This window comes from Spinacia oleracea, chromosome 2, assembly GCF_020520425.1.
Source record: "Spinacia oleracea cultivar Varoflay chromosome 2, BTI_SOV_V1, whole genome shotgun sequence".
NCBI classification, from domain to species: Eukaryota; Viridiplantae; Streptophyta; class Magnoliopsida; order Caryophyllales; family Amaranthaceae; genus Spinacia; species Spinacia oleracea.
The window spans coordinates 71,329,492-71,342,874 of NC_079488.1; the positions used below are offsets into that span (position 1 = coordinate 71,329,492).

Sequence of the window (13,383 nt, forward strand, 5' to 3'; positions counted from 1 at the left end):
AAGGCCTTCAAACCAGCTACCATTGCTGAAGCCATTGACTTGGCTAGACTTCAGGAAGAAAATCTAGAAGCTGTGTCTCACAAACCTTACAAAACACCAATGTACAATCCTAAACCCTTGCAATCTGTTCCTCTTTTACCAAACCCTAAACCACCATTGTTACCCACACCCACAAATAAGCCAAACACAAGCCTAGCCCTCACAAAATATCCACAACAAAGAACCAGAAATTTCAAATACATTCCAGCTGATGTAAGGAAAGAAAAAATTGCTAAGGGTCTGTGTTACTACTGTGATTCCCCTTATGACAGAAACCACAAATGTCAATTTAGGGAACCACAATTGTTCACTGTAGAGATTCCAGGTGATCAGATTGAGGAACTCAGTGATTCTGATGAACAAGAAGTGACTGAAAAAGAAATAAGTGAGCCCCAAATATCAGTGAGTGCATTAGCAGGAAGCCAAGGGTTCAGCACCATGAGAGTTAGGGGACTAGTGAAAGGAAAACCACTTCAGATACTGATAGACTCAGGTAGCACCCACAACTTTGTGGATCTGGATTTTGCTAGAAAATTGGGTTGCAAACTAGATAAAATACCAGCTCAAGCCATTACTGTGGCTGATGGAAACCACCTTGCTTGCCAACATAGTTGCCAAGGGTTTACTTGGGAAATGCAGGGGGTCAGTTTTGTGACAGATGTGCTACTGATTCCCTTAGGGAGTTGTGACATGGTGCTGGGAATACAATGGCTTAGCTTACTTGGTCCTATTAGTTGGGATTTTAATAAGTTAAGAATGGAGTTTTGCTTAGATGGAACACAGATTATGCTGAAGGGGGTGCCAACTAGAAAACTGAAGGTAGTGGAAGGAGAGCCATCAGCTAAACTTTTCAGTACAGCTGCACTACTGTGTTTGATGCAGGTGGTAGACCAAACTTGTCTAACCACAGAAGTGCATCAGGTAGAACAAGAGTGTGAGGAATTAAGGGAACTCAAGGTGACTTACAGTATGGTCTTTGAGGAACCAACTGTGTTGCCACCTATCAGAGGGGTGTTTGACCACTCTATTCCACTTGACCCTGGAGCAACCCCTGTGAACATCAGGACTTATAGGTATCCCCTTAAACAAAGGGATGTTATTGAGCAACTAGTACAGGAAATGCTGGATAGAGGGATCATTCAACCAAGTGCTAGTCCTTTTGCATCACCAGTGGTGTTAGTGGGAAAGAAGGATGGCACATGGAGACTTTGTGTGGATTACAGAGAACTGAATAGTAAAACAATCAAAAACAAGTTTCCAATTCCAATAATAGATGAGTTGATAGATGAATTATCAGGGGCAGTGGTGTTCAGTAAGCTTGATCTTAGAGCTGGTTATCATCAGATGAGAGTCAAGGATGATGATGTGTATAAAACAGCTTTTAAAACACACACAGGACACTATGAATTTCTAGTCATGCCTTTTGGCTTGACCAATGCACCTGCTTCATTTCAAAATTGGATGAATCAAGTTTTTAAACCCCTTCTCAGGAAATGTGTTTTGGTGTTCTTTGATGACATCTTGGTATACAGTAGAACATTAGAAGACCATTGGGTGCATCTGACCATGGTATTTGATCTGATGAAGGCTAACCAGATGTATGCCAAGGCAAGTAAGTGTATTTTTGCTACCAGGAAAGTAGAGTATTTGGGGCATTTCATATCTGAGAATGGAGTGGAGACAGATCCCCAGAAGATTTCTGCAGTTAGTAGTTGGCCAGTACCATCTACAGTGAAAGAACTTAGAGGATTTCTAGGCTTAACTAGGTACTACAGAAAGTTTGTCAAAGGCTATGCTGTCATCAGTAAACCTCTAACTGAGCAGCTTAAGAAGAACAACTTCTTGTGGAATGAACAAGCTCAAAGTGCTTTTGAGGCACTCAAAACAGCTTTGATCACAGCTCCTGTCTTAGCTGTTCCTAACTTTGACAAGCAGTTTATTGTGGAAACAGATGCTTCCAGAACTGGTATTGGTGCTGTATTGATGCAGGAAGGGCATCCATTGGCATTTATCAGCAGGGCTTTGGGACCCAAGTGGCAAAAACTCTCAGTGTATGAGAAGGAACTATTGGCCATTGTATTTGCTGTGCAGAAATGGGAACAATACCTAATGGGAAATCATTTCCTTATTAAAACTGATCAGAAAAGCTTAAAGTGGCTGTTACAACAGAAAATATCTACACCATTTCAACAGTTCTGGTTATCAAAGCTGATGGGCTTTGATTATGAAATTCAGTATAAAAGTGGGAAGGAAAATTTGGCAGCTGATGCACTCTCTAGGGTACAAGGATCAGAAGTTCTATGCATGGCTATATCTGTACTTGATTCTAATTTAGCCACACTGATTACAGCCAGCTACCAGTTAGATGATAAACTGAAAACTATTGTGGAATCTTTGGAGCAACAATTGTTGGTAGATGGTTATCAGTTGCAGCATGGTATTTTGAGGAAGAGAAACAAGATGGTGATAGGGCCAGATCAAGAGCTTAGGCAGAAAATCATCACTTGGCAACACTCCTCTCCTGAAGGTGGTCATAGTGGCAGAGAACTCACTTTGAGAAGAATTAAAGCTCTATTTATATGGAAGGGATTGTCACATGATGTAAGACAATTTGTAAGAAATTGTGTGACCTGTCAAGCATCTAAACATGACAACTCTGCATATCCTGGCTTGCTACAACCCCTCCCTATTCCTGATGAAGTATGGGTGAATATTTTAATGGATTTCATTTCTGGATTACCCAAGTCTGGTGGAAAAGATGTCATATTTGTAGTGGTTGACAGACTAAGTAAGTATGCTCACTTTATGGCCATGTCTCATCCTTACACAGCAATTCAAGTAGCTCAGTGTTATCTAGACAATGTGTTTAAACACCATGGTTGGCCTAGGTCAATTGTCAGTGATAGAGATTCTATCTTTCTCAGCAATTTTTGGCAAGGTTTATTCTCTCTGCAAGGTACTGAGTTCTTGCTTTCTTCAGCCTATCATCCTCAAACAGATGGCCAGACAGAGGTGGTTAATAGGTGTTTGGAAACATATTTAAGGTGTATGACAGGAGAACACCCTAGCAATTGGAACATGTGGTTACCATTGGCTGAATGGTGGTACAACACACATTTCCACACTGCAACTCAACTCACTCCATATGAAGTGGTCTATAATCAACCACCCCCTCTCCATTTGCCTTATCTACCTACTGAATCTAACAATGCAGAGATTGATAGGAGCTTGCTTAGAAGGGAGGCAATGATTCAGTCACTCAAGCTCCACCTCTCTAAAGCTCAAGAAAGAATGAAAGTGCAAGCTGATAAACACAGATCTGAGAGAGAATTTGCAGTGGGGGAATGGGCCTGGTTAAAGCTACAAGCTTATAGACAACAATCTGTGCACAAAAGATCCAACCAGAAGCTAGCTTTGCAGTTTTATGGTCCCTTTCAGATTGTTGCTAAGATTGGTCCAGTTGCTTACAAATTACAGCTCCCTTGTGATGCTAAAATACATGACACTTTTCATGTATCTCAGTTGAAGCCCTTTCATGGAACTTTACCCATTGCTGCTCACATTCCACCATGGTTTCAAGGGTCATCACCAGAGGAAAATCCAATTCAACCAGCTGCTATCCTTCAGAAGAGGGTAGTTAAGTTTCAGAATAGCCCTCAAGTGCAGTACCTAGTCAGTTGGGTTGGGTTTGGGGATCATGAAGCTACATGGGAAGTGGCACTTGATTTTGAAGCTCGTTTTCCAAATTTTGTCATACAGACTTGAGGACAAGTCTATTTTTTGGGGGGAAGTTATGATATGGGATTCTATTCTAGGATTCCATTTTAAGCAATTTTAATCAATAAATGTAATTTCTGTTTTTGGCGGGAAAAAAGTTGTTATAACAACTTTTGTTTGTTAGTGGAATCAGTTATTAGTTGTGCTGGCACTCAGCTATATTAAGCAAATAATGCATTGTATTTGATCATCAATTAATCGAATACAAAATATTCCTTTCTCTCTCCTACAATTCCTCTGACTTCTCCCTCAAGTTTCTATTCTTCTTCTTCTTCTTATCTCTTTCTGGAATTCTGACTTCCATTATTGGAGAGCTTGAAGCTCCCACATCAGGGCAACTTGGTGTTGTGAGTGTTACGGTGTACCGAACATGAGGGTGAGGAGGGAGGCGAAGAGGAGAGCTAAAGGGGTGGAGGTTGGTGGGTACACTTAAGCTCAATATGAATGCCGAGGTAAATGCAAGTTGAAGAAGTGTGAATGTCCTACGATGTTTTATGCTAGTTTGAACGCGGAAGGTGGGTGGAGCATAATCAGAATACGAGTTTAATGAAGTCAAAGCTAGTGGAAGAGGATAAGTTGGGAGGGTTTGCAAAAATTTGGAAAAGGAAGCTATCTACGGAGTAATGGTTTAAGTTATAGGAGTTTGAGAATGAGGAGGGATGGTGTTGTAAATATGTCAATGAAGGATAAGAATCTACCTCATGTAGTAGAGCATGAGAGAAGGCTGATAATGATGGATTGTTTTTTGAAAGAATGCAATGAGACAACCAAACTTTTTTCCTTGCTCATAGAATGAATTTGGAGTGTTGCAGGATGTTTTGTGGGTTGATGAGGAGTAAAGCAGCATATGAAGAGCTTGGGATGTTGTTTCCTTTGGTACAACTTACTTAGTTTAGAGTATGAGTTGCCCACTTGCCGCTTGCAAATTTTGTTGGTGTTAGCCATCATGGACAGTTAGTCTTGTTGGGATGTGCTTTAGTTTCACATGATGATGCAGGATGTATACTTGGGTTTTCCAGCAATGGTTGGTTTGCATGGAGGAAAATCCTCTAATACTATTTTGACTGATGATTCGGCAGCAAGGAGGAAGGTGATAAAGATATTTCCAAACTTTCTCCAAGGCAATGGTGATGAAAGAGTTGTAGATATTCAAATCTCAGTAAATGAATGGCTAGGCAAGAGGAGTGTGAGTAGTATGGGTGACAATGATCGATGTAGATGAGGTGCAGTCTGTTATCAATAGTTTTTATGGAAAATAATGTGCAATCGCAGATGGCACCATCAAGCCCAATGCAAAGAGCAAGGCTTCCAGCAGTCCGTAGAGATAGTTTGACACATAACATGTTGGATAAATTACATCCATGCTCGCTGGAAGCTGTGGAGGGTGTACTGTAGGCTGTAGCCATGGATAATGTGCGCCAACAATTAGAGGTTTGCGTATATCATGCTTAGCTCTCTTAAGAATCTAATATGTTCCTATTATAGAAAAATGCACGCTTTCTTCTTGTTTTGGCTTTATGTCTTCCTGTATAAGATTACAAAATTGCTGGTTCGTAGTTCTTCAATACCAAAAGAAAAGCAAAAATCTTATACGAGATGTAAGTTTGCAACTTCCCAGTTCAAAGTTATAAATCTTCTAGAAGAAGACTTGAATATTTTGGTTGGCAAGTTTGTTTGATGCTTTGTTTGAGGTGCTATAGCTGCTCTCCCTACTTCCTATTAGCGTAAAAGACAGATGTGAGTTTACGTCATGAAATCTAGTCACTACTTTTAAAACATGATGATGAACTTTCCCGGCGCTCAAATAAATTGTTGTTTTGTCCCTCAAAAAGAAATCGAATGCCTGTTTGGCTTTTTGATTGAGGTTTAAAAGAATTACTCTCCCGTTCTAAATTTTTGTCAAACCATGCTACTTACCTTTAGCATATGGTTTCTCGTTTGAGCTTTAGATGATTTGAATTGAATCATTTGCTTTACTGAAGGATGCTGGTATAATAATAGTCGTAGCCATCACTCTGACTTTCTCTAATATGCTGATCAGTGATGATCAACTGTTCTTAAACAAAGTGAATGGACTTTGTCAGATTAAGTTCCATATGTTGCAAGAAGAGACTGGAGGCAATATTATATGCTACAGATGATGAGGAGGAGGCAATGTAAACCAAAAGCGCAACTTAAAATCTGAACCTGTCTTTCTTCTTATGCTGGGGGAAGTTGTTACACCTGTATGTGGTCCATGTGGAAATCTAGAGAAAAGTGGCAGGAAGGCATTTAAAGTATTTGATTTGTCAGAATAAACTGACAAGGATAAAAACCGCAGTTACAATTGCAAAATTGGTTTAAAACTCAACGTTTGCTGATATCTTGTTTTCTTCATTCTGTGTATTATTCCTGATGTGCTCTCCTTCTTTGTGTTAACAACTTAACATATCGCTTCCCTTCTTCTTATCTTCTTGTGTGTTCATCTCATATTAAAACGTAAATATAATTATATGGACGGAAGAAAGTGGAACTCTGGAAATCATCTGTCATACTACCTGAAGATGGTGCAAACTGCTAAGGGTGACGAAAGTTCTGAACTGTATTACCCTTCTGAAGATTGTGCAAGCTGCTAAGGGTGACAAAAGTTCTCCCCTCTGGACTTTGGAAATTCTGAACTGTCCTAAGGGTGACGAAAATACATTGCTGCATGTCATGAGTTTATTTTACTAGTGAGTGTAATATAGTACATGTATTTTCCCTCTGAACTGTTGTTTTCCACTTCTCCTTTAGCAATCACTAGTTATATTTATTGTATTGGTTCAAGCTGAAATATGTGTTGAATTTTTTTTTTTGTATCCCTAAAATAATAATAATAATAAAAAAAAAGCAGTTTAAGCTCCCCTAGAACCAAATATTGCTTTGATATTGTCATAGTGAGCCGAAGTGGCTAAGTTGAGGAAGAAATTCACTTTCTTTATCCATCTTCATACTCCTTTGCTTGTAGGTACTGTAGTACAATTTTTGTCTGAGGCCGTATTTAGTGCTGAGCTGAATGATAAAAAAGTTCCGCCACTTCTGGAGGCCTTCTGATGTCACCTTTAACACATACTAGGGTGACACTGTGCTGGATCAGAAATGAAACTGTGCAAAGATGTTCAGCTTCTGTTTGGCTCATTGGTGTCAAATGTCAGGAGTGATGAACAAGGTATTATCCTTAATTAGACGGATGAATATCAGTAGAGCTATATAAATTACATTTATGATTGGTTTTCATGCTGAATTGACTAGCTTGTAATCCTCATCTTGCTGAAAAGTGAGCTCCCCAAGATGCTAAAGAATTGGAAGGCCTATATAGTCATTCTAAAAATATAAAGAAGTATGACATATTTGTTTTGAGCATGGGATTAAATTCAACATGCATATTTCTTTATTAGTTCCTTTTGTGTGTGTGTGTTTGTGTTTTGGAATTCCTATTGTGAGTTTTCCTTCTTGTTATCATTTACTAGCAGGTTGTGAGAAGTAAAATGCTGCTGATGTACTTGAGAATTGGCTTTGTAAAGATTTTCTATCTTATCATATCTGCATTGATTAGTAATCCAATTTCTAGCAAGATTTGGGCATCTCTCTTTCAGATGCTGTAAATGATATTTGTGTTGTGCGATCATCATTTTTACTGATGGTGTGATTTTTTCTGTTTTATCTGCCATTTAAAATTTGTCCGCAACTTTGGCAGATAACATATGCCTTCTGTTAAGCTGAAAATCCTCACTTCTCTTCCTAAGCCCACTTGAGATAAAGGTTTTTTCCCATTCTATATTATTCTACTGTTATCATTTATCAGAGAACTATTTTTTTAACCCCCAATTAGCAGAATTTTTTTGTTAATTCCTGCTACACTTTGTTACTCAGATTTACAGAAGTGTAAGTCTCGCTTAAGTATCCGACTGCTGGAAGTGTTTTTTTATTGTTATTCTATCAGATTGGAGTATCACATTCAAATATTCATATCCGTTTTGACTGTTTGAGGCATCCGATACAGTGGGGAAACCAGAATATTGTTTTGGGAGGGACCAAAATAATTTTATGAATATGTTTCTCTTTTTTTAGGGCAGGGGAATAAAAAGTTGAACCTATTTTTTACAGTAGCAGTTTTCAGCTATTCTATTCGGATTCTAGATAATAGGAGAGTCGGGATAATTTGAGAATCACACAACACACTATCTGTTATCTGTGACCAGCCTGCTCATTGAATAGGACATAGACATCAAATAGTTCCTGTGATTCCTGATATGGAAGTATAAATACACAATTTATGAACATTTAACTTGAAATGTATGTTCTCTAGTTTGTCAAATCCTAGGTTTTATGGTTGTATCTTGCCACCAGTATGAGCCATCACTTCTTCTTCTGATACATAGTTCTTCCAGAACCAGTGCTTTCTCCACAGGAAGATGACTTCCTCTATTGGGACCTGTTTTGTCTCGGGGAGGAAGAAGAACACAAAGCTTGTCATAATCAAGATCAGCCCAGCGAACAGAAGGAAGATTCCGTACTTGAGGTGACAAAGAGCCACAAGGAAGCATTGCGCAATCAGGGCAGTGAAAATCATGTTGACACCGACAACAATACTCTGGCCAGCTGACCTTGTTTCCAACGGGAAGAGCTCGCTAGGTACTAGCCAACCTAGTGGACCCCACGACCTTCCATATGCCAACACAAATAAGCAAATCAAGATAACAAGGAGGTAGCCGATTCCATTTGGCAGTGTCTTCCCATCCCCAAAGTAGAGGCCAAGAATGATGCCAACGGTCACCTGAAATGAAAATAAAGTAAGTTTAGGGCACAATTGCTTTACAGCAGTTGATTGTGATGATTTTGTCTTATTTTTTTCAGAAAACCACAGTTGTTCCTGGTTAATTTTTGTTAAAGTTTGTACTTTGTTCTTACCATTTCAATCAACATCTCTATACCAGCTTCAAGGTAGAAGGCTCTTCTTCCGAATTTATCTACCAAAGCCATTGAAATCAATGCGGCAACCACAAGTGCTCCATTGGTAATCGTTGATGAATACAGAGAAGCATTTGTGTTGAATCCCAAACTCTGGAAGAAAACAGGAGCATAAAAGAGAATGGAGTTCATGCCAGTAAGTTGTTGGAATGCTGGGAGTGCTATAGCTCCTATGATCAGCTGTGGACGGTTCTTCCTCTGGAGAAGGTTCCGGAAAGGATGCTTGATAGCCCTTGCTGCCTCACTTGCATCGACAAGATCAGCAAACTCTGCACCAACATTCGTGGTACCTCTGACCTTTTCCAACACTCTCCTTCCTTCTTCTAGCTTCCCTTGTTCCACCAGACTGTTTGGGGTTTCTGGAAGGAAGAGCCCCCCAACAAACATCACAGTTGCAGGTAAGCAGGCCAAACCCACAGAAATTCTCCATCCGTGAGGATGAATTTTTGCCGTCCCGTAATTGATGAAGTTGGCTACTAGAATCCCCAAGCATGTTGTTAGTTGAAATAGCTGATTAACAGCTCCTCGGATCTTTGCAGGTGCCATTTCCGAAAGATATAGAGGAACTGCCTGAAAGATTAAACAGAAAGCAGCAAAAAGAAGATTATTGGAGAGCACTAAAAGCCTACAAATTTAGTAGAATGTGCGCACACAACACGGTATCACCCAGTTTGGATCTTGCCATTGCCATTGCCGTTCAATTATTAGTGTTAGACTGGTATTGATTCCCAATAGCCTGCATAGTTCTTATATGAAAGTAAGGACTGAAAACAAAATAGTGGAAGTTGGGACTTACTTGGTTTCCAAATCCAATGCCGAAACCAAGAAAGATTCTCCCAACAATGAGCATGGCAACATTTTGGGCGAAGGCATTGATGACTCCTCCAACAAAGAAACTGGCACCTCCTACTAGAATACTAGCTCTTCTTCCCTTGTTTCGAGTCACAACTGAAGCCCCAAATGTTGACACCAGAGCCGCATAGTACAGGGAAGATGTGAAGAGAGTCAGAATTTGATCATCGTACTTGCAGTAATCTGTCTCAAGCAAGTGTGCATGCTTCCTTCTGTAAACCTTTGGGAAGAATTTCAACAAAAAGTCGTCCATTGAAGTCACCCCACCTATAACAATGTTTTGGTAAGTTTTCAATAAATCAGTTATTTTGGATTTGTAGTTGCTGTTGACGGACACAACCTTTTTGGAGAAAAGTAAGGAAAATATAACATTGGACAACAATTATTTTCTTAAGAGAAATTTACTGGTCAGTTAGTTGTCTGTACGTTTCAATAGAGAGGTGGTCAATGGCTTAGTTCTGACTTAACCTGACTGGGATCAGCCAGTAGGGCATGTCCCGGCATAATCATGGACTAGAACTGGAATTGTAAGGCTTAAACCAAATTTGCATATTACTTAAATTGCATATTACTTAAATTGGACTAGCCAGCATATAGAAACCAGCCTGAAATGGTTCGTTGGAAGCTAGTCATGCTCGACAGTAATTATTGCATGGTCCAGAACCAATGCTCTCTTCCCTCATAATAGGTTGTTCACAAAGTTTGTTTAGACTAGTAGACACCAATTGTGGTGAGGAGTTAGAGCAGTGGTTTGGGGCCATCCAATAATTTTTCCCGGCTTGCACCAGCTTTAACTAAGTCAAGTTTGTAGAATTTGAACGTTGGAATCCAACATTATGATTGAATGTTGGTCTTTACATATCAAATTTCAGAATATTCACGTATGTGCTAATTTTCTGTCTGTATTACTAATATGCTTCACTAAATGTTCATAATCGCTCATACAGATCGAGTAGTTAACATGTGTAACCTTAAACCTAACCAGTATTTCACCATCATCTTGAAACCGGGCTTATTGAAAGTAAAGTCTTTTTACTTTTTAGTATTTAAGAGTAAGTTGTTACCCAAAATTACAAGTGGAAAGAGCACCAAAGTCAAAGGGACATGCTTGATTCGGGTCAAACCGATCGGCCACTCTGGTTCTTGTTCCTGTTCAACCATACTAGCACAGTCCCTTGGACTCTAGGAGATAGCATAGACCAGGCCAGACCAAGATGATTCAATGCCTCCCAACCACCCTTAAACCAGCCCATGACCTAATGTTGGCACCGCCTGCTATTTTAAGTACTAAGTGGAGCCAAGTACGAAATACTAGTTTGTTTCCTGAACTAAGTGTGAACTTAATGTTGGCACCGCCCGCTATTTTTATTTTATTTTATTTCTGTTCATCATATGTGAAAAGACCATACTTTTATTGACCTCAACTGGAATGAAGAATTCATGTGATTCTAACACACTGAAACTTCTCATATTGAATCCATTTTTATTTTCAATTTTTTTTCAGATAACCGGCCGAGCAATGATAAATCTATCTCTGACATCGGACTAATGATCCAATCTCGGGGTTTGGAAGTTCACTGAAAGAGAAGGGACATTTTTGTCCTCATTTTGTCTGAGATTTGTCTCTTTTTGCTCTGTTTTTTCAGGAACCAGCCAAAAAAAGTTGTAAAGTATGAACCACCAATGAAGAGAGGAAGAAAAAACGGGGAAATGGGGAGAACAGAACCGGAGAAGAAGAAGAAGAAGAAGAAGAAGAAGAAGAAAACTGACCAGAAACACCAAGATCATAACCAAAGAGAGCCCCTCCACTCGCCGCAACGATGCAAGCGAAAATAAAATAAGGTGTGATCTTATACTCATACTGAGCTGCCCTCCCTGCTGCTGCTCCATTAACAAATGCACCCCCTGCCATTTTCTCTGATCACCTTCTTCTTCCACAAAATCAACCCGAAAACACTCGAATAAAATTAAATAAATAAATTTGTTTGTATGTATGTATGTATCACACTTTTCTCTCCTTTCAAATCACAACAATAATTTGTTTGATTTATTGCCTAAACTGGATTTATCTGTAACAAGAAGTAACACAACTTCCTTCAAACTTTTTCCAGGATCATTCCAGTTTGTTGGAAAATGGGGGACCCCTAAAGAAAAAGAAATGCTAAAACAACTTAGCAAAGAAATTATGATAACTATATAGTATAATTTAAAACTATATAGTTTGGATCATATTTCTTTGGTTTTTGTTTTGTGATGTAGTTGAAGAAAGTTGAGTTTTGGGGTCTCACTCACCTATTAATTTATGTTTGAATGGCATATGTGATGGTGTATTTATACAAGGAACTTGCATAATGGATTAGAGAGAGAAGAATGAAGACTTTGTACAGTTGTACTTTCCTTAGACATGACTTGGCTAGGATATTGTTAACGACTTGGATCCTATAATGACGTTTTTTGTAGGAAAATGTTACACGTAGTCGCAAAGTCAAATGTAACAAAGTTAAAAGTAGAAATATTATATACATTAACAACACTGATCGGCCTGTTATTTTGTTCTTAAAATGATACTCTACTATTTTTAGATGCTGATTTATAATTTTATTTTTAATGTAAGTTTTTTGGATTAATTAGCTGGGGCATCTTTATCAAGGGCTTGTTTTTATTTAGCTCATGTGATTGGGAGCCTTTATCTACTTCACTAGGTCCAGGTTGGAAGTTTTACTGTTTTATTTTTAAAATATGTATTTTTCTTATTTTGAATATGTCAACTTGCTAAAATTAAATTATTTTAGGCTTAAATTTCTCAAGTCTTCAACGACTTCAATGAAAACGTAAATGTAATTGTGGGTCAATTATGGTGACCGTCAGTCAGTGAGTGTGACTGACCTAATGACATATTGAATCAACTATGAAACAAATTAAGCCTAATTCTTAAATTAATCTGGTGCATGCTAAATTTACTGCGGCATGTGGACCAACACCCATGTTTAAAAAGAAAGTCAATAACTTATTTCTAAATTATTTTGGCATGATAACTAGGCTCATTATGAAAAAATTACCAAATTGATGCGGTTAGTACGAGTTGTGGTTGAATGATGTGAATTGTAGTAAAAAAAATCGCTTTATATAAACAAGGTTATTTTTATTCAAAAAAATGGTTATTAACTTACTATGTACGTAGTAGTTGCTATGCGAACAAGGTCACTATATATGTAAAATAATCGTTAGATGTAGTTGTGGGCTTTGGGTAATATTGGTAGGCATCATGTCCATGCAAAAGTAATCAATGGATTAATAAAAGAGAACATAATTTTGTTTCATTTTTTTTTTTGTGAAATATTGTTTCATTTTTTGGGAAATAAATGATGTGATATAATCATACAAATATGGAAGATGATGACTAACTAAAAGTGGAAATATTAAGCTAAATCAAATTATGAATATTATGTTACACTGATTGAGTTGTGATTTTGTCATTTTTATAGAAGCATTAGAGCAAGATCAGCCCTAAGTCTTAAGACTTGGAATGACATCATCAAAATTATTTTAAGATAAGACTTCCATAATTTCACCCATTTATCTCCTTTTGTCTTAACAAAGTCTTAAGTGGAATCTTGATTTTTCAAGACTCAATTTAAGACTTGGACACTCACATGGTTGATTTCATCCTAAAAGTGGGTGATGTCATGTACATGTATTGAGAAATCTTAATTGAGTCTTAGGGGT

General features: G+C 38.2%; 1 protein-coding gene and 1 long non-coding RNA gene across 3 annotated transcripts; one reads left to right on the forward strand and one right to left on the reverse strand.

Moving 5' to 3' along the window:
* Nucleotides 1-4,138: 4,138 nt before the first annotated feature.
* LOC110796262 (uncharacterized) lies at nt 4,139-11,651 on the forward strand. 2 transcript variants are annotated; one of them, XR_008927949.1, is made up of 7 exons: nt 4,139-5,247; nt 6,320-6,527; nt 6,803-7,003; nt 8,226-8,627; nt 8,772-9,203; nt 9,345-9,940; nt 11,162-11,651. It is a non-coding gene; the product is annotated as an uncharacterized lncRNA (long non-coding RNA). The 2 variants fall into 2 exon arrangements; XR_008927948.1 differs by lacking the exon at nt 6,320-6,527.
* LOC110796261 (sugar transport protein 14) lies at nt 8,023-11,569 on the reverse strand. The gene is made up of 4 exons (XM_022001307.2): nt 11,428-11,569; nt 9,602-9,924; nt 8,746-9,375; nt 8,023-8,611 (listed from the first exon to the last, which is right to left on the reverse strand). Exons 1-4 carry the CDS (start codon nt 11,567-11,569, stop codon nt 8,162-8,164), a joined length of 1,545 nt encoding a protein of 514 aa, XP_021856999.1. The 3' UTR covers nt 8,023-8,161.
* Nucleotides 11,652-13,383: the final 1,732 nt, after the last annotated feature.